Source organism: Panicum virgatum, chromosome 5N (genome assembly GCF_016808335.1).
Source record: "Panicum virgatum strain AP13 chromosome 5N, P.virgatum_v5, whole genome shotgun sequence".
NCBI lineage: Eukaryota > Viridiplantae > Streptophyta > Magnoliopsida > Poales > Poaceae > Panicum > Panicum virgatum.
In genome coordinates, this window is record NC_053149.1 from 57102327 (window position 1) to 57120199 (window position 17873).

The window sequence follows — 17873 nt, forward strand, 5'->3', positions numbered from 1 at the left end:
CCTCCTCGAGTGAAGACAAGGAGTTCTCCTTCTCCTTGAGGGCGGCCTCCGTATTCCGGAGGGCCACCTCCTTTTCCTCGAGGGCCTTGCCCTTCTCCTCGAGGGTCCCGGTGAGCGTGGCGACGGTTGCCTTCTCGCGCTGGAGCTCGGCCTCCTTGCCTTGGAGCTCGGGCTCCTTGCACTGGAGCCCGGCCTCCTTGCACTGGAGCTCGGCTTCCTTCTGCTCGAGCACCGTCCTGGTGCGCTGTAGCTTGGCGGTTTGCAACTCGGCTTCTCGAGCCTTCTGCTCCGCTGCGGCCTGCTGGACGTCACGCTCACCGGCGGCCCGCGCCAGCTCCTCCTCTAGCGCCTGCTGACGTGCCCCTAGATCCGCCATCTTGGTGTTGGCGTCGATGTTCTGGAGCACCAAGTCAGCATTGTGCTGTCCAAGCCAGCGCACTTGAGAGTACAGCTGGGTCATCTCGGCGCTCTTCTTGCGCGAGATGTCCCTCAGCCACTGCAAGAGGAAAGGCGTGGGTGAAACAAGTGAAATCGAGGCCAAAATACGAACGAATTCCTGGGAGGGAGCCGCTTACCTGGCTGATCTGGTAATCTGTCGTCCGATGGAGCTCCAGGGCGCGATCGAGGTGGTTCAGGATCTGAGAACCTGCCTCGATCTGCGCCTGCCAGACGGACTCCTCCTCCCGCTCATAGTGGAGAAACTCTGAGGGGACCCTGGACTGGATGATTGCCCCGTGATGGGGCCCCTCGGATGTCCCCTCGTCGAGCACCTCCACGCAGGCCGAAGTAAACTCGGCGATCTTGTCGGCGGCGCTTGCCGTAGCAGCGGGGTCGATGTCTCTCTAATCCCCGAACTCTTCGCTGCTGTCCGGCAGCTGCACCACTGGCACCACACTTTCTGTCGCCACCGGCGCCATCACCGCCACAACAACACCCTCGTCCTGGGCCTCTGCGGGCACCGAGACGTGGGCTTCCTCCGCCACCGGCGCCCTCGGCACCGACTCCTCCTCCGCGGCTACCTCGACCCCAGCCCTTGGGGGCTCGGGGACGAGGGTCTCCACCTCCGTTTGGCTGGCGGGGCGCTCCTGCGCATCCCCACCAGCTCCTTCCTCTGCGACCGGCCGGGCGGCGTTATCCGCGTCGCTCCGACCGGCCTCGAATTCGACGACCGGCCGGGCGGCGCCGTCTGCGCTGCCCCGGCCGGCCTCCCCCACGGTGGCGGCCTGAGTGGCTGCTTCAACACCACTCTGGCCGGCATCGCCCCCGTTCCCCGGAGCTCGAGCCTGTTGGGCCGCTTGGGCCCCTCGAGCCATGGCCTCCCGCAGCTTCGCAGCCTCCGCCACGATATCCACGACGGGCGGGGGCTGCGGCGCCGAGTACGGCGTGGCGCGCGCCCCGATCTTGAGGGCTTTGGTCAGTGCGTCCTTGGCAACGGCCCCGGAGCTGGAAATCGGGGAAGGAAAGCTGAGGTTAGCAGGATTGGGGGGATCAATTAAATGAACATAGAAAACAAAACCAAAAACACTTACCCGGACCGGGCACCCATGCTGCGTTTGCACGTGCCACTCCTTCGGGCCTGCGGCACGCTGACGCCCCTCGACGATTGATCCGAGGGTGTCGTCCTCAAACCCGCCTGAGGCCTCGAGGCCGTCTGCGCGGGCGTCCCCGCGCTCGCCGCGGACCCATCGCCGCCCATCAGCATCGCGGGCGCGGGGCCCCCCTCGCCCGTTGCTGGCAGGGGCGACCTCCGCTCTGTCGCAGGCGTAGATGATCTACCGCCCGCCGCCGGTGTGGGCGACCTTCGCCCGGCCACTGGCGTGGGCGACCTCTGCTCCGTCCCCGCTAGGGGCGGGTCCGCCAACAGCCCCGGTGCGGGCCTCGCTTCACGCGGCGCCGCTGGCGCGTCCTCGTCGCCAGCCTCTTGATAGACCGGCGGGGAATCCGCACCTGTTGCCGCCTCGCCATCACCCGGAAGGTGGGCCTCGGCATCCGAGGCGTCCTCCTCCTCCTCACTCGTGGATTCGGGTGTAGCGGGCCACGGCTTCCCCTCCGCACGTGCGATTTTGCACGCCTTGTCGTGTTTCTCCTTCCTCCTCCTTTTCCTGTCGGCGGCCGCCTCCACCGCTTCCTTCCGCTTCTTCACCGCCTCTGCGTGAAGGCGGTTGACCTCGCGTTCCTCTGGGACTGGAGGCCTCGAGGGGTGGCACTTACGGCCCACCCCCTTCAAAATGCAGTCAAATCGGAGTCAGGAAGCAGGAAGGGGAAAGGAATAACACAAATCGGCAACGGGTTGAAATCGAGACTCACCACTGAAATGTACCCCAGCTCGGGGCGCATCTTGATCTCCCAGAGATCGTTTGCGTCGTCGGGGAACTCCGCCACCGCGTTCCTGGCCCTCCGAGCAGCGATGCCTCGAGGGAGCAGCACCGTCGACGTCCTTGAGCCCGAGGCTGGGACCCCGGGGGTGAGGCCGAAAATCGGCAGGCTCCTCTCCGTCAGAGGAATCACCCTCTGCTGGTGGAAGTTCGCGATGACGGCAGCTGCCGTCAACCCCTTCCTTGCCAGGTGCACCAGCGCCTCAGTGAGGACCTCGAGCCTAGCTGGGGGCGACACCCCCTAGTCCCACTTGGCTGGTCTCTCCCGAAGCACCTTGTTGGTGAAGGCCGAGAGATTGTTGCCGAAGTTGCGCAGGTAGAACCACCCACGAGTCCACCCGGCGTTGTTAGTGGTCATCTTGTTGGGGATGTAGAAGTTCTTCCGACTCGGGTGCAGATGGAACATCAGGCCTCCGGCGCGCGCAAACCTCTTTGGTTGTCCCCTCACGTTCTCGACGAAGAGCTCGCCGCGGAACAGGTGGATCCACAGATCCTAGTGGACTTCGATCCCCAGGTACCCCTCGCAGACGGCAACGAAGACTGCCGCCTGCGAGATGGAATTGGGGCCGAAGTTGTGCAGCTCTGCTCCGTAGTACTCGCACAAAGCCCGCATGAACCTACTGACGGGGATGCCGAATCCCCGCTCATGCAGACGCATGAGGCTCACGACGTAGCCTTCGGGGCGGTTCGACTCGGTCTCCTCCTGCCGTGGGGACATCCACGCCGGCCACTCCGAGCTGATGTTCATCGGTAGCAGCCGGTCGGCGACCAGCTGCTCCAGAACCGCCTCTGTGGCGGTGGACTTCCCCCACGGCAGTGGCTTCCGGACATCCGACATTGCTTCGAACTACGGGGAGATGTGGGAGGGCAAGCTTTGTTGTGCCTAAGCTACGCTCTCGCTCTCTCCTTCTTCTTCCTCTCGCTCTTGGCTGTGGGCTCACGATGTAGGGGAGGCGAAGAAGGCAAGGGAGATAAAGGCAAATGGCCAGGTGAGCCCAAACAATCCCCACTCTCTCGCTTTTATTTTACCACGATGCGCGGATACGCTGCCATGGCCCGAATCCGCCGCATTCAATGCGGTAGATTTTGCCGTCGCCGACGGATGGGTCCCACGACCGCGGAGTCTCCCACGCGCGCACTCGGCAATAACTACGGTGCGGTAACCGACGGGCGCGGCGCGACTATTGCGCTGTCCCATCCGTCAGCCGCCGCCCACGCCGCTTCGTCTACCCGAGGTAGCCGCCTGAAAAGGCGCGCCCACACTACACCGCACGGACTGGGCCACGTCGCCCACGACCAGCGGTAGACCCGCGCACACGACTAGCGACTCCGCGCCGTTTGCGAACCATGACGGAATATTCCTTCCAGGGGCTCTTCACCCTCGAAGGAAACTTATTCCGAGGCCTTACTGATCAGGGGTTCGAAGCCTGGCCCGTCGAGGGTTCGACAGGCGCCTCATATCGCCAGAGTCAGGGACTGCATGGACGTGTCGTACAAGCTACCCTCGAACGCAGAGTTCGAGATGTCCTACGCAGTGTTCAAGGCCAATCGAGGGTGCCTAGAAGGGGGATCCCATCGAGGGAGAGCATCGAGCCCTCGGACCCTATCGAATGGGTCCGAGCCCCGCCTAGCGAACCTTTGCGAGTGCTTTATGTGACGTGTCCATGGACCACGAGCCGACCCTTATCGAACGGGGCACGGACGTCCACTTGAACTACCCGATAACAGCTCACCGAAGCAGCCATAGCTCGCGGCCCGGGCATGGGTAGCATGGTGCGCTTCACCCCTTCTCCCTGCGGAAGGGCGACGAGGGCCGTAACCGAAGTCGAGGGCTCCCCGAACGCCCTTACGTAGGCCGGGGCTCGGGGGCTCCTCGCACAGTGTGGCTGAGGCCGCACTCTCGAATGGATCGACGACCGTCGATTGTGAAGTTCCGTGTGTCTAACCAAAACTCCCACTCTTAACACACGCCTGCTAGATGGTTAAGCTGGATACTGGGTTGCTGTGCCAGCACGAAGAATGCCGAGGCCGGCTGAAAGAGTGCCGATGCCGGCTGAAAAAGACGCTGGACGGCCACCTCAGTAAAGCAACCAAGTGAGGCGACATTTATAGCCCTTGGACGAGTACAAACACTCCTCCAAGGCCTCGGGGGCTACACCCGCGGGTGTGCTGACGTGCCCCCACGGAGGAAACTTCACACATTCGAGGACTGAAATCTCCTGCAAGGGGTGGCACCCACCCATACACTTTCGGTCGTCCTCCCCGCGAAGGAGAATGAGACTTTATTGCTCTTTACAAACAAAGATTACAAAGGGCTACCGGCTTAAAGCCGTCGAAAAGTACAAACGCATCGCCACTTGCGTGGTAATTTTCCCTGTCTTGGGGAGGAGTGAGCGACGAAGAAGAGCACCAAGCCCCTGGCTGGCGCGACGGCCAGGCTGCTAGGGATTGCGAGGAACAGCCCCCAGATCGTACGGGTCCAGCGGGATGCCCTCCTCGCAAGCTTTCTTCTAGCATCTCCTCCGCCGAAGACCCTGCGGGGGGGTCAAGCTGGCGGACAGCACCCTCCACACCATCTCCCCGAGAGCAACCTTGTCGCCAAGGGGGACGATACGAAGAACAGCCACCAAACCTGGTGCCAACGCCATGGTCATGCGTCTCCATCCCCCTTCAGGCCAAGGGACATCGCAGAAGCAGGACCCCACGGGCCTAGTGCTCTTCTGCTGATACCACTGAAGCTAAGGGATGGTGTGCAAGTATTCTTCAAGCATCAAAGCCTAAAAAAGCCAGGCCACCCCGTCTGGGGGCCAGTCGTGAAAGGCAAAGAAAAATATTACGAGACTTAGGCGATACTAGAAGTAAGAGCATGGAAGTTGGAGAAGAAAGGGAGTCCCACGACCCCTATTTATAGCTGCATCGGGCGCCAACCTTCAAGCCTGTCGAAGGGCGAAGGCTTGGACCACCCGTGACGGCGCGGCCCTCCACGAGCGAAAGATACCGTCGATCACCATGCTGAGACACGAAGCGACAAAGCAAAGCTGAGCCCTTGGACTCTGAGCGGCGCAGCATCGGCGCTGGCCTACTGTCCTCGAACGACGCGCCACGAGGTGACCAGGGGAAGCAGGGCCGAGACCCTGAGCACAGGACAACGTGGCAAATGCACCGGCTGCAGAGCAGCAGGCGCCATCGTGGCCCTGGCCCACTCAAAACGCTGACGCGTCTTGTCCTAGGAATGAAACAAGAAGGGGCGCGTGCCTCGGAGAACTCTTTCTGCAGGCGCACTACCCCGACCGACGAGTTGTCACACCCGCTGGGCCGGCACCCAGATGCGCCTGACGGGAGCGCAGCATCGATCGATCACATCAAGGGGTAAAATCATAGAAATACCCTTTGGCCGAATCCCTTGACTCGACCAAAGCCTCGGGGGCTACTGTCGGGTACCACGATTAGGGATACCCTAATTGGGGTACTAAGATCACCCTAAAAACGCAAACACATATTTTGGCAACTGGGCCCACGAAGGCCTACGACCTCCTTCCAACCTGGAAGAAAGAAAAGGACTCAAAGAAGCCCAGCACGCGGCCTATTCGCACACCCCTCGGACCCGCGGGGCGATCTCCGCCTTGCTCGAGGGCTCCCATCGAGACCCTCGACTGCGCCCCGTATCTCCGCCTCACTCGAGGGTAGCGAACTTACCCTCGAGCGGGCAAAACATCTCCGCCTCGCTCGAGGGTAGCGGACCTACCCTCGAGCAGGGCGAATCATCTCCGCCTCGCTCGAGGCCACCCGTCGACGTAAAGGACAAACGGCCCTTCCGCTCACCCGCCCATCGTACAGAGGCATTAAAGGTCAACCACTCCTCCGCAGCGCCCAGGACCGACGATGTCAGGCCGCCATCCCCCACAGTAGATGTGACCGGAGTCCCGTCCGCCAACTCCGGTCACTGCTCCGCCATCCCGGACGCTGTGGCAGCACTGTGGGAACCTGCGACGAGGGATGAGATGTGCTTGGCACAGTTTCCGTTACTATTCTGCTAACTCCTGCTGTCCGGACCCGCCCCCTGCTCGGGAAGGGGTCCGGTGTCGCCACGCGCCCCTCAAGGAGGGACGTCCGGCACTAGCAGCCGGAGGCCCGGACCTCCCCCCTCGAGGGGGTCCGGGACCTCCACGTGTCTCCCGGACCCCTTAGTGCACGCTCTAGCACTCCGCCCAGGGGGGTCCGGGACCGCCACGCGCCCCGCTACCGCTGGCGCACATGTGTATGCAAGACCTTGGTCTACAGGGCCCACGGAACGCCACCACGCCACGTTTGGAAGACTGTACACCCTACAGAGATGACCACGCCGCTTGCTGGGGCTGGCAGGACGCCGGCGCGATCTCTGCAAGATCAAGGACGATACCCAGGACGACTGTCACGCCCGACGCCATGCCCCACAGTGTACTTTCCACAGTGCTCGACCACTGTACCTCCGCGATTCAAGGGAAGACGACGACTTACAGGATCCCCTGCGCATGTACACCGTCCCTCCTTGTGGCTATAAAAGGAGGAGGCGGGTTTCCTTTAAGGGGGATCGTCACCTACGTCATTGGCATCGCGCAATCAGCCCACTCGATAGAACGCGACACTCAGCACCACTGAGCACCCGATATTGGCACTCGCCTCAATCAACTTCTCCTCTAGCAGAGACCTGGGAGCTTCCCTCCCTCTCTCGCCATGCCTGTACCCCCTACTACAGGCACCTCCAGTGCAAGATAATACAGTGCCCTCGCACACCCCCTTGCTGGATGTACGGCCCCGCGGCCGGAACCAGGATAAACCCGTGCGTCACTATATTGCCTCTTGCATCAACATCTGGGACGAGAAAACACGCAGCATTAATAGTTGGGATCCGGACCGCCGGGTCAGGACACCGACAGTTGGCGCGCCAGGTAGGGTCTCGCTGCGTGACATTTTCTCTTTTGTTCCCATTTGATCTCCAGGGATGGCGAGCAGATCCAACCTATTCCCCATGGGCGTCTCGGATCCGCTCCCAGCAGGATACGTGATCTGGTTCGAGAGTCTCGAGTTCAGAGCAACCGGCAACGGTTACCTCATGGAGCTCCTCTCGCCCAGACGCAACCCACACACTCCGACTTCACCAGCCCGGCGCAACAGGCGCTCGGGCCAGCATTCGCGACAAGTGTGCGCAGAGCGGCGCCGGGCGGCGTGCCTCAGCCCCCCCACGTGGGTTGAGGTTGCCATGTCACGGCTCAGCATCGCGGCCGACGGGGCCATCGCTTCGTCATCACGTGCTTCGGCGTCAGCTACGCCGGCACCATCATCAACTGCAGCCTTAGTGCCTCCCACGGGGGGGGGGGGGGGGGGGCGACTGCGGCATCGCCCTTCCCCATCGGGATGCGCAACGCTGCCTCCTACGCCTCTTCGTCCAGCACCAATTTCGCTGAATATGAGGATCTGCCGGGTCATCACCTCCTGTCGATCCGCAACCTCATCGCATCATCTCCTAACAACTCCTACCCCGAGACGGCGAGCTCGATCGCCGACGACATCAACTTCTTCATGGACAACTTTACGGCCGAGGAGGCCGAGGACTACTCCGGGGTCGACCCCGGCGCTTTCCTCTCGTTCCAGCTGGCGACGGCTTACTACCTCACCTTCTCTGAGGACTCCAGCGAGGGGGATTACGATCCCGCCCGGGAGTGCTTCATGGTCCAGCTCGCGGACAGGCAAGAGGACAACGCTCCGGGTGATGACGGGAACGGTGGGGCAGACGCGCAGGCGAACCAACCGGTGGTGCTGCCTGCGGCTCCTTCTTCTTCGTCAAGCTCGGCGGCGCGGCAGGCACAGCTGGCGCAGCTCAAGGAGCTTCAAGCCAAGCTCGACGAGCAGCGTCGGCAGACTCAGGAGCTGCGCACCGCACTCGAGCAACAGCGCACCGCGCGTGGTGCACATGCCCAGGCGGCGGCCAGCGTTGCACGGGAGCGGATCTTTGCAGATGACAACGTCGACAAACCTCCGGAACTGAAGACAGCCGGCGAAAAACTCGTCGCTGCGGCCTACCTACTCCAAGCGATGCCCGAGCCATCGACTACTTCGGGTCGTAACCTGCGCCGCGAGGCACAGGCGCTCATCGAGCAAACAGTAATTCTTCACTAGTTTTATGCAAAATCATCGATGTCATCTGACATCAATGAATAGGCCTAGCTCCGACCTCCGCCCCTGACCCACGAGCTAATACGCTAAAGTGTTACTCCCTCCATCCAATTTTGATTGATATATTTCCATATGGCACAATGACCAAGGGCACCAAATGTGTTTATCAATATCATAAATACAACATAGACTTTTTATTGGCCCTCCAATGTTTTAACTGGGAATTCCTCGTTTCTAGTGCTATTTATTGCTACAACCCATGCCAATATCAAATATAGCTATCATTTTTGAACATTTGAAGTTTTGAAATATAGCTATCAAAAGTGGATGGAGAGAGTAGAGTTTAGCATTTAATTTTCGCTTATCCAAATAGACTTTTATATACTCGGATGCCACCCCTGACAGAGCCCCAACTGGGTTTCCAGTGTGTTTGCAAACCAACTCAAATAGATAGCACAGCCAGAGCTCCCTCCTCCGGTCCTCCCCAACCCAAAGTTCCCTTCCAACAAAGGTCAACCAGGCAGGCACTCTCGTGTGTGTCGTCTCATGCCCAGGCCACGCTAATCCACGCGAGCAGAGCAGGTGCGCTGCGCAGCACATGGACACGTACATGTCTCTCTCCCTGGAGCGCAGCAGCCGCGGCGTCGTCGCCACGCCCGGGCCTCCGGCCGCCGGCGGTTCCACTGCCGCGTACCCGCGCGTGGTCGCGGGCATGGACACGTCCCTCTCCCTGGTGGCCGGCGCCGCGGCGTCGCACGCGCACGGCCAGTACCTCCCCCTCAACGAGAACGACTCCCTGGACATGGTCCTCTTCGACGTGCTCCGCGAGGCGTCCGGCGGCGGGTCCGCTGCGCCCGCCACCTGCCCGCCGCTCCCGGCCTCGACGCCGCTGCGGCCTCCTCCTCCGCTGGTGGCGCTCGCTCCGGGCGCCGCGGGCAAGGTCGTCGGCGCCGGCGGTTGCAACGACAACGGCAGGGCCGCGCCCGCGCACGCACCGAAGGCGACGGGCGCGGGGCGGCACTACCGCGGGGTGAGGCGGCGGCCGTGGGGCAAGTACGCCGCGGAGATCCGCGACCCGTCGCGGCACGGCGCGCGGCTCTGGCTCGGCACCTTCGGCACGGCCGAGGAGGCCGCCGCGGCGTACGACCGCGCGGCGTTCCGTATGCGGGGAGCCAAGGCGCTGCTCAACTTCCCCCGCGCCGCCGCGGGCTGCGGGGCCACCGCCATGGCGAAGCACGCTGCTGGAGTGACGGAGGCCAAGTGAACGGGGGCGATGGTAAGATTGCGATCGGAATGACTCGGGTCACACTGGAAGCTGCTCCCATGATTGTGAATGTTTCTAAGCATTAATCTGTCCGTGGTAGGGGATTAGGGTGGGTATATGGTAGTGATCGCTCTTCTAGCTGTTTCGACATACTCTTCTAGCTGTTTCGGCATACTGTGAAGCATGGTGGTTCAATTTGAGCTTTTCTTTTACCCCATACAGCTCCAATGTTTTTTTGTGTTTTTCTTCAACATTTTGTTTTGGGGCCGAAACGTGCACTGTCCCATTTCTGGTTCTTTGCCCACGGACATAGGCACATAGGCAGTTCGAGATGAAAACATGAATGCTTTAGTTTAACAAAAAGATTTCTCAGTGTGAACTAATGCGTATAGAATCTGTCAACTTCCAGTACGAAATGATAGCGTAACTTGCCAAGATTTCAGGAATCGGATCCCAATAGGATCCATTTTGCCAACCAAACAAGCAATGATACTACCTGTTCAGCAAGAAAGAGCTGAGAAAGTAAGAGCTCCTGAATGTTCGCTCGAGGAATCACGGATAATTTGGTGCGCTATGGGAGAAAGAAACGCCCAACGTGAAGATTCGAGAGGACCGTGCCCATGTGGAATTTGGCAGGCAAAAGAAAAATCTATAAAAGCAAAGCAACAGACATATCGCCCGATCCACGGTGGAGTCCACTGCCCGCATAACACTGGCAATGGCAACTTGTAAACCAACAAGACATCAAAATATTTTCCATGGAACATTCGCTGTCCCACCGTCTGCCTTAGCTCAGGGATGACGTCATCACAGGCAACGTGGGAATCCATGCTTCACCCACTTTGCCAGGAAATTCGAGTCCTACCAGTTTCCACCTTTCCAATGCCTAATTTCAGGTCGACCAAAGAATGATCTGTCCATACAAAGATATGCAGGCTGGCACATCAGAATTCATCAAATTTCGTGGGTTTGGAGGATTTACCACTCCATGCATCAGCACGTACATAGTTGGTATACATGGAGACATTAAATAGAAATCGCGAAACGCACTTCATAAGTTCTCATTTTCACCTTCCCTGAAGCATGAGCAGCTAAATTACCAAACGGTCAGATTTGCTATCACAGGATCTGAAGAAAATCAGAAATGCAGGTAAATCTTTGTAATTCACTCATACTTTCCAAGCCCCACTGTACATCTGTAGTCTGTACCATACAGTCATACTCCCTGAGTCCTTGACTCCATGTAACATCCAGGAAATTCTAACGATGGAAAAGTACGCACCACCAGGATGGCCAAGAATGACACTTAATCCACTAGAGCACATGCCTGAAATCTATAATGATACTGTGATGTTGACCTGACACCACTTCAGAACTGAAAGCTTTACATCAGCAGTTGCTTGCTACCTTGCTACTCCAATCGTGGATGAGTGGCATGCATGGAACCATGATCACACTGGCAGATAAAAAGATTCCTTAGCTTCTGACTGTACCACTTAATTCCGGTACACAATATTTTGATGTTTATCTGTATAAAGCACTGTTAGTGCTGCGATCATGCTAGGAGATAAGACATTTGACGACAAGCCAAGCTCCTCGACAAATAAAGTACCCCTTTTCTTGATGGGTTCATAGAGAACCTGGAATACTTGGCCAGCTGATTCAACTTGCATCTGACGGACGTCATCATTAGAAATAACCTTGCTGTTCCAATCAAATGGGATAAATATGTTGAGGTCCGATTCACAACATGAAAACATAAAAATTAAGACATAATATTGCTAAAAAATGGAAATGCAATGCGACTCAGGAAATCAAGGAAGATGTAATTTGTAACTAGCAATAATATGATGCCAATGTTATCCTTGAAAAATTACTAATTTGTATTCGTTCATACACAAAACCTGATCAACTATTCACATGGGTGATCTGCTATTTCCAACAACTGACACAACAAGATGACAAAGGTTAGGGAAAAAGATGTTCTATGCCATATGTAGAAAAATTGAAGCATTAAAAAAAATTATGACTTCTTATAAAATGGAAACTAGAATTACTGTTAACAAAGGTATCAGATAACTTGTTATTCTTGTCCATATGTGATGTTATTAATGCCAAATTGCATATTTACTGCATACGGAGAACCAGAAAACTTATGATTCATATCCCACCTTTTTGTTCTTGAACACACGGGAGAACTGCGATTAATTGCATTAAGAAGGAATAGAAAGCTTGTTACGGCCGGTTTCCTGGATTTCTTAAGTTACATACGCGCTTGTTGACATAGTTTGATTACCTCAACATAAGGGCTATCCACTGCTACTGCCTATCAGTACTACTAGGCCTTTTGTAGCTTGTGAGGAACCATTGGTGAATGTCATCGTGCACTGCCTGCAAAAGGCCTGGGACCATATCCCACATTGATATTGTGCTATAATAGGTGGTACTCTAAATAAGACCATGGGTGCAGAAAGGATGGCACTATAACACAAAGGACAACCTTCAAACCCTCAACCCTTAAATATTGTACATCCCACATTCAGGAACTCGAAGGGCGGGCCTGGTGCAGCGGTAGAGCCTACCGTTTGTAACCGGAAGGTCCCAGGTTCGAGCCCCAGCCTCTGCACATTTGTGTGGGTAAGACTTGAGGCTTAAAGACAACCCTTCCCCAGACCCCGCACAGTGCGGGAAGCCTACGACACTGGGTACGCCACATTCAGGAACTCGAATGAGTAATTCAGTGAAGGCTTGTTTGTGATTATTTTGCATAGTTAGACGCTCCCCTTGTACCTCTATAAAAGGGTCTACGTTAGAAAATACTACCTTAGATTTGCAGCTAGATTCTTGGCTGTACAAGCTCGAAAAAGGACCTCAGGCACAACAGGAGAGTTCATGAGAATGTTGGGCAGAGAAATAAAGTTTATCTTTTTCCTCAAGTGGATCAAGCATTCTGTAATGAAATGAGCTTGGTAAGCTACCACACAGGGTAATTTTGCAAGCATTAGTCCCATAACAGCTGTCCCTGAAGTACATAATGCTGCTCTACTAGCCTGCAAAAGAGCAATACTTCTTAGTTCACGCACGAGATGCTGAAAGTGCAGTGAAATTCGCTGCAGCATCTAGCAAATAACTGCAATAACAAAGTTTTGTGATGACAGCTCGCACAGAGAGACTTGGCTGCTAAAGTTACAGACTCCAAAAGTTGCTTCCTCCATTTTCAAATATATGACGTTTAGGACAAGCTCATTAGCTCAAAAAACACATCATAGAAATTTCTCTTTAGCACTCTTTATTAATACACTGTACTACCAAGGGGTGTAATTGGCTCAAGATGTAACATATGTCATACGCTGATGAGTATTAAATAATCCATGATCACGCCAATATGCATACTCCATCATATCTTGTGGGCCTGAAGTAACACTCGTTGGTTGTGATATATACTATCTGGTTAGGGACCAAGAGCTGCTACTTATATATTTGAATATGTTGCAGTTTAATAAACCAATGATGTAACTGGTTGTGGTAGGAAACACCAAAACAGCCACCTACCTTAGTAGTCAAAAATTCAGGATAATGTGCTGAGCCTTGTGTCCACATAGACAGAAGTGACCGCTATCCATGCGCATGTCAAAAAGAAACTGCTCTAAGAGAGTCACTGACAATAACCAGCTGTACAATGTTGACTAATCCATATGCTGACAAAAATTAACAAAAAAAAATGCAGGTGGCCTTTTGGAATGGCAACTGACACATGTTCCGCTAATAAAAAAAGGAGGCTATGATTAGAAGCGAAAAAAATCATCTGATAAGATCATTGCTCAAGCACCCCCATCAAAACCCCATACTCCAGTGACAAAACACAGGGTTAGGGTCATCACTTGTATACCAATAGGTCAACCTTAATACTATTGTGTGTCCATTGTGTTGTTATACTAACTTGCTATCAAGTATCACCTATCATGTAGCATCCTATCTTAATCACAGATTTATTTCATAAAATTGCCTATGAAAAAAGGATAGAAGCATGGGTAAAAAGTGATACATGGGACAGTTCACTAATAGCACCAACGAACATTTGCCTAGACTTCTCTTTAGTTATATTATTTTATCCTGCGTACCCTATAGAAGTTCACACCAAGCATGAAGCTTTTGAGGATCACAATGACAATATGCAATTCAATTGCTTGGAAAATATGGTTTCTCAAAAGACCTTCACACTAGTAAATGGATAAAAAAGAGCCAAAACATTATGAAATTTACTTTTGCTTGAATTAGACTTAATTAATATAAAAAGAGAAGTGAGCTCACACTGAATGCATCATATCTTTCCTTAAGCGAACCCCCAGGTATCAACACCACTGGAAAAGGCCCTGACTGAACAGCCTTTTCAACATAGGTTCTCACATCTCGATGTGGAGCAACTGGGATGACTAGTGACAGTTCATGAAATGTATGCCTTAAGTTTTGCACAGAATGCAAAAAGATTGGAAGCATTCGAACTACCTCCTGCATCCTACTTCCCGGCATAATGGTTATGATTGTGGCATCTAGCAAAGGTGTATATCTCATTAGAAAGCAGACATGTACTGACTGCACTATTCAAAAATGCACAATGAGACTTAATGCACTAAGAAACAATTAGACAACTCCAGAGAGGTGGATATGCAAGTATGCAACATCTTGCTATGAAACATTATTGATGCTTGCATAAAATCTGATGGTCTGGCATCGCTCAAAATACAATCCGTATATCATTTTACTGCATGTGGATCATATATCTGACCATATCATCATCTCCAAGTCCACAGTACCATAAGTTGAAACAATAGATGGAGGCTTACGATTGGCATATATAGTTTATTTCTATTGCAGTTGAAACTAATACAAATGTGACCCACAAGACATATTGCCATTATGGCAAAATGTTTTGGCTAGCTGATTTAACAGTCGTACAATACAAGTTACTCAGAACTGGCTCCGAAAAGCGAACAATTCACAATAATTGCTCCAACAGGGCAAATTTTATCAGCCGTAATACAGTAGCCATGATTCTTTTAATCTAATTGATCAAGCTACAATATCAACCAAATGGAGCCATCACCAACAGCCTAGCACTAACAGCACAAATTAAGAGTTCACTCAATTAACCGGCAGTTCAAACTGCCAGAGTAGTTTGCAGAATTGAACTTGCATCATTATCAGACAGCAATATTCAGATTAGCTACTGGAAATCAGAGTGTAGTTCCTCCTAAGATTTAATTCAAATGGATGTATCAGAAAGCACATATATATTATTAGAGATATGTATAGATGACTTGTCTTGTACTCCAAGTCTTGAAGACTCTTACTTGTACATCAAGCTGTCTCTCGGCTATATATATGAAAGGTCACCCCCACCCCCCACCCCGTGTGCGGTGTTTCCCCAATCTCTACCTCTCTACATATATAGCCCTAATCTGATAAACGTGATAAAAAAAAGCCAAAATAGAAGATAACCATTGGCACTTACAATCCAGGATATTTGTGCGCCTAAAAACCAGCATTAGAAGAATGATGTGTATGATTACCTGAGGACAGCCCATGTTCCAGCCGGAAAGCTTCACAACTCTTTTGATGTTTAGAGTTGTCATGAGACAATTCAGGTCCCTAAAATAATTGTGCAGTCAAGGTGTTAAATTGTAAGTCAAAATAGTGATCCCATGAGTCAAATGTACCTATAAACTACAATGGATTGACCTTGATTCTGGGGTCTTGACAATTCAATTACATGATATAAACATTTCCAGTTACCAGATCCAAATGACATGTTTACAATGAAATAATTTGATTGCTTGATCAGTAGCTATTCCATACAAAAAGTACAGTAGATAAACACTAAAACACCACACGCGTGCTCTCCGCCCTCCTCATCTTTTAAGTTTATTTTTATCCTCAATTCACTTTATTAACAATATGACTGCATGTGACTTTCTTGGTTTAATACAAGGTTTTTTATGCGAGAAAGCTATAACTGGCCACATGGGGATACGCAAAGCATGAAAACAGTTTGGGGGAAAAAAGATTAATGAGTGGACAGAAAAACTTTGAATTCAACAATTCGTAAAGGTAATGACATTGATGCTGAGCTAAAGTTACACAAGTCTTTACCATGTTCAAGCCAATAGCATCATCCAATAATGGATGACCCACATAAGTAGCAGGCAACCCATTTAATCTGCATATTTCTTCCTCAAATGGAAGAATACACAACATGTGATCCACAAAATCATGCAGCTTTGAGAGCCTGCTTTCACCACCTTTCCAGGCCCAGAATGATGGTGAAACATAATGGATATGTAGAGGACTTTGAACCTTTTGATTGCTTCTGCCTAGACAACATAAAATTTTATTCCATATTTCCTCGTGAATGAATAAATCAGGAGACAATGACACCCTTACATTTCAGTTGCTTCAATAGGCGAAAAGAGAACCCCTTTGAATCAACTGTAACCACAGCATGAGGTTGGAATAACATAGCTGCATTTACAGTATTCCCAATTTTCTTCTGCAGAATTAAAGTGAGTATGATCAATGTCAAGTGCATCATACGAACAGAAAGCAAAGCATGAGGCACACACCAATGTAGCACCTTGACACTATATATGTGTGGCAGCAGCTCCCACAAGCCCATAATGGCAATTTCTTCCATGGGGAAAAGTGACTGCAAACCTTCCTTGCACATTAATTCCCTACATTCACAAAAGAGGATGTATAATGGGGAAGGAATGAAAGGCCAGATTTGAACAAAAGATATGATCCACGTTTCAACTTGAAGCTGGGATCAAATCAAATCGCAGATGGAAAAGTAAAATAATGCAATTATATGCTGAAAAGATCATTCCATGGGCACAGTTAGCACATGAAAATTTCACTCTTCACCTTCAAATAAAGAGAATATAGAAAAGAGACCAGAGAAATGAAGAATGGTGGAAACACAACAAAAAATTATTTCTTCTGATGGAGAAAAGCAGAAGAAAAGCAGGTTCAAATGTATGATGTTGCCTTTCATTTACCTTTGTCTTCTAATTCAACTCTTCTGTAGAGAAGGAAACGATACAAGAATACAGGATAACTATTAACTTCTCTCAAGTGAGGAGGCAGACAAGAAAAAGAATTGTACCACGGACCCCCCCCCCCCCCCCCCGCGATTTTTCTGTCCACCCTCTCCAATCTAGTCATATATATATTCACACTAGAATCAGAAAGAGTGGTGGCCTCATTCTTGTGTCCTTAATGTGCTAAACCTAAAAGAAATACTGTCTCGATGAGCATGGCATGCCAGTATAGTGATTGACAAGGACACATGAAACTTCAACAATATCTGGCTCCGTCTAAAAATTGATTACCACGCTGTAGACCTCTTACCCTGCCTTTCCATTCGCCTCTGTAAATTTTAATGTTTCAAGTGTGGTGACGCCTTCTGAAGAATGAAAAGCTATCCAAAAACTAATGTCGCTTCTAACTTGTTCGACACCAACCAGCATATACACAACTGTTAGATGCTACTCAAGGATCCATAGGCGTGCACTACACCAATGTGCATACGCATGATAAATCAAATGCCATTATGTCAAACCTCTATAAGTCGATAGTCGATATAAATTCAGGAATCAGGAGTTTTCAAGTAAATACGACGCACTAAACTTCAATGCCACGAGATGACGAGGTATTGAACCAAAAATATGGATGAACGGGAGGGAGAACAGTCGAACACGCACCCGCCAACGCCAGCGAACCGGACGGGCACAGGCGAGAGCGCCTTGAGCGACGCCATGAGCCGCGAGGCGAGCGAGTCGCCGGAGACCTCGCCCGCGACCACGAACACCCGGAGCTCCCCGTCCCGAGCCGCGGCGTCCACCACCCTACCGTACGAGAGCGCGCGCGCGAGGGGCTTGGCTGGCAGCGCTCGCCGACGCCCCGCGGCTGCAATCCATCGCAGTAGCATCTGGCGCGTCAGAAGAAAGCGGCGCCGGAGGGAGGCAGGGAGCGGAGAATTGAGACTGGACGGCGGACTGGTTGGCGGGCTGGCGGCGGCTTCT

General features: G+C 52.7%; 2 protein-coding genes across 5 annotated transcripts; one reads left to right on the forward strand and one right to left on the reverse strand.

The window, feature by feature from the left end:
* The first annotated feature begins 8954 nt into the window (after nt 1-8954).
* LOC120674398 (ethylene-responsive transcription factor 1A-like) lies at nt 8955-10037 on the forward strand. Its single transcript, XM_039955578.1, has one exon. It carries the CDS (start codon nt 9127-9129, stop codon nt 9790-9792), a length of 666 nt encoding a protein of 221 aa, XP_039811512.1. The 5' UTR covers nt 8955-9126; the 3' UTR covers nt 9793-10037.
* Nucleotides 10038-10742: 705 nt separating this feature from the next.
* On the reverse strand, nt 10743-17847 carry LOC120674397 (probable lipid-A-disaccharide synthase, mitochondrial). Of its 4 annotated transcripts, XM_039955576.1 has the most exons (9): nt 17553-17834; nt 16424-16523; nt 16234-16339; nt 15943-16163; nt 15363-15441; nt 14104-14342; nt 12616-12842; nt 11405-11496; nt 10743-11320 (listed from the first exon to the last, which is right to left on the reverse strand). In XM_039955576.1, exons 1-9 carry the CDS (start codon nt 17777-17779, stop codon nt 11289-11291), a joined length of 1323 nt encoding a protein of 440 aa, XP_039811510.1. In that variant the 5' UTR covers nt 17780-17834; the 3' UTR covers nt 10743-11288. The 4 variants fall into 4 exon arrangements, 3 of the variants coding, with proteins under 3 accessions (XP_039811510.1, XP_039811509.1, XP_039811511.1); XM_039955575.1 differs by having other exon boundaries at nt 10743-11496; nt 17553-17847; XR_005675099.1 differs by lacking the exons at nt 10743-11320; nt 11405-11496 and adding an exon at nt 11503-12338 and having other exon boundaries at nt 12516-12842.
* Nucleotides 17848-17873: the final 26 nt, after the last annotated feature.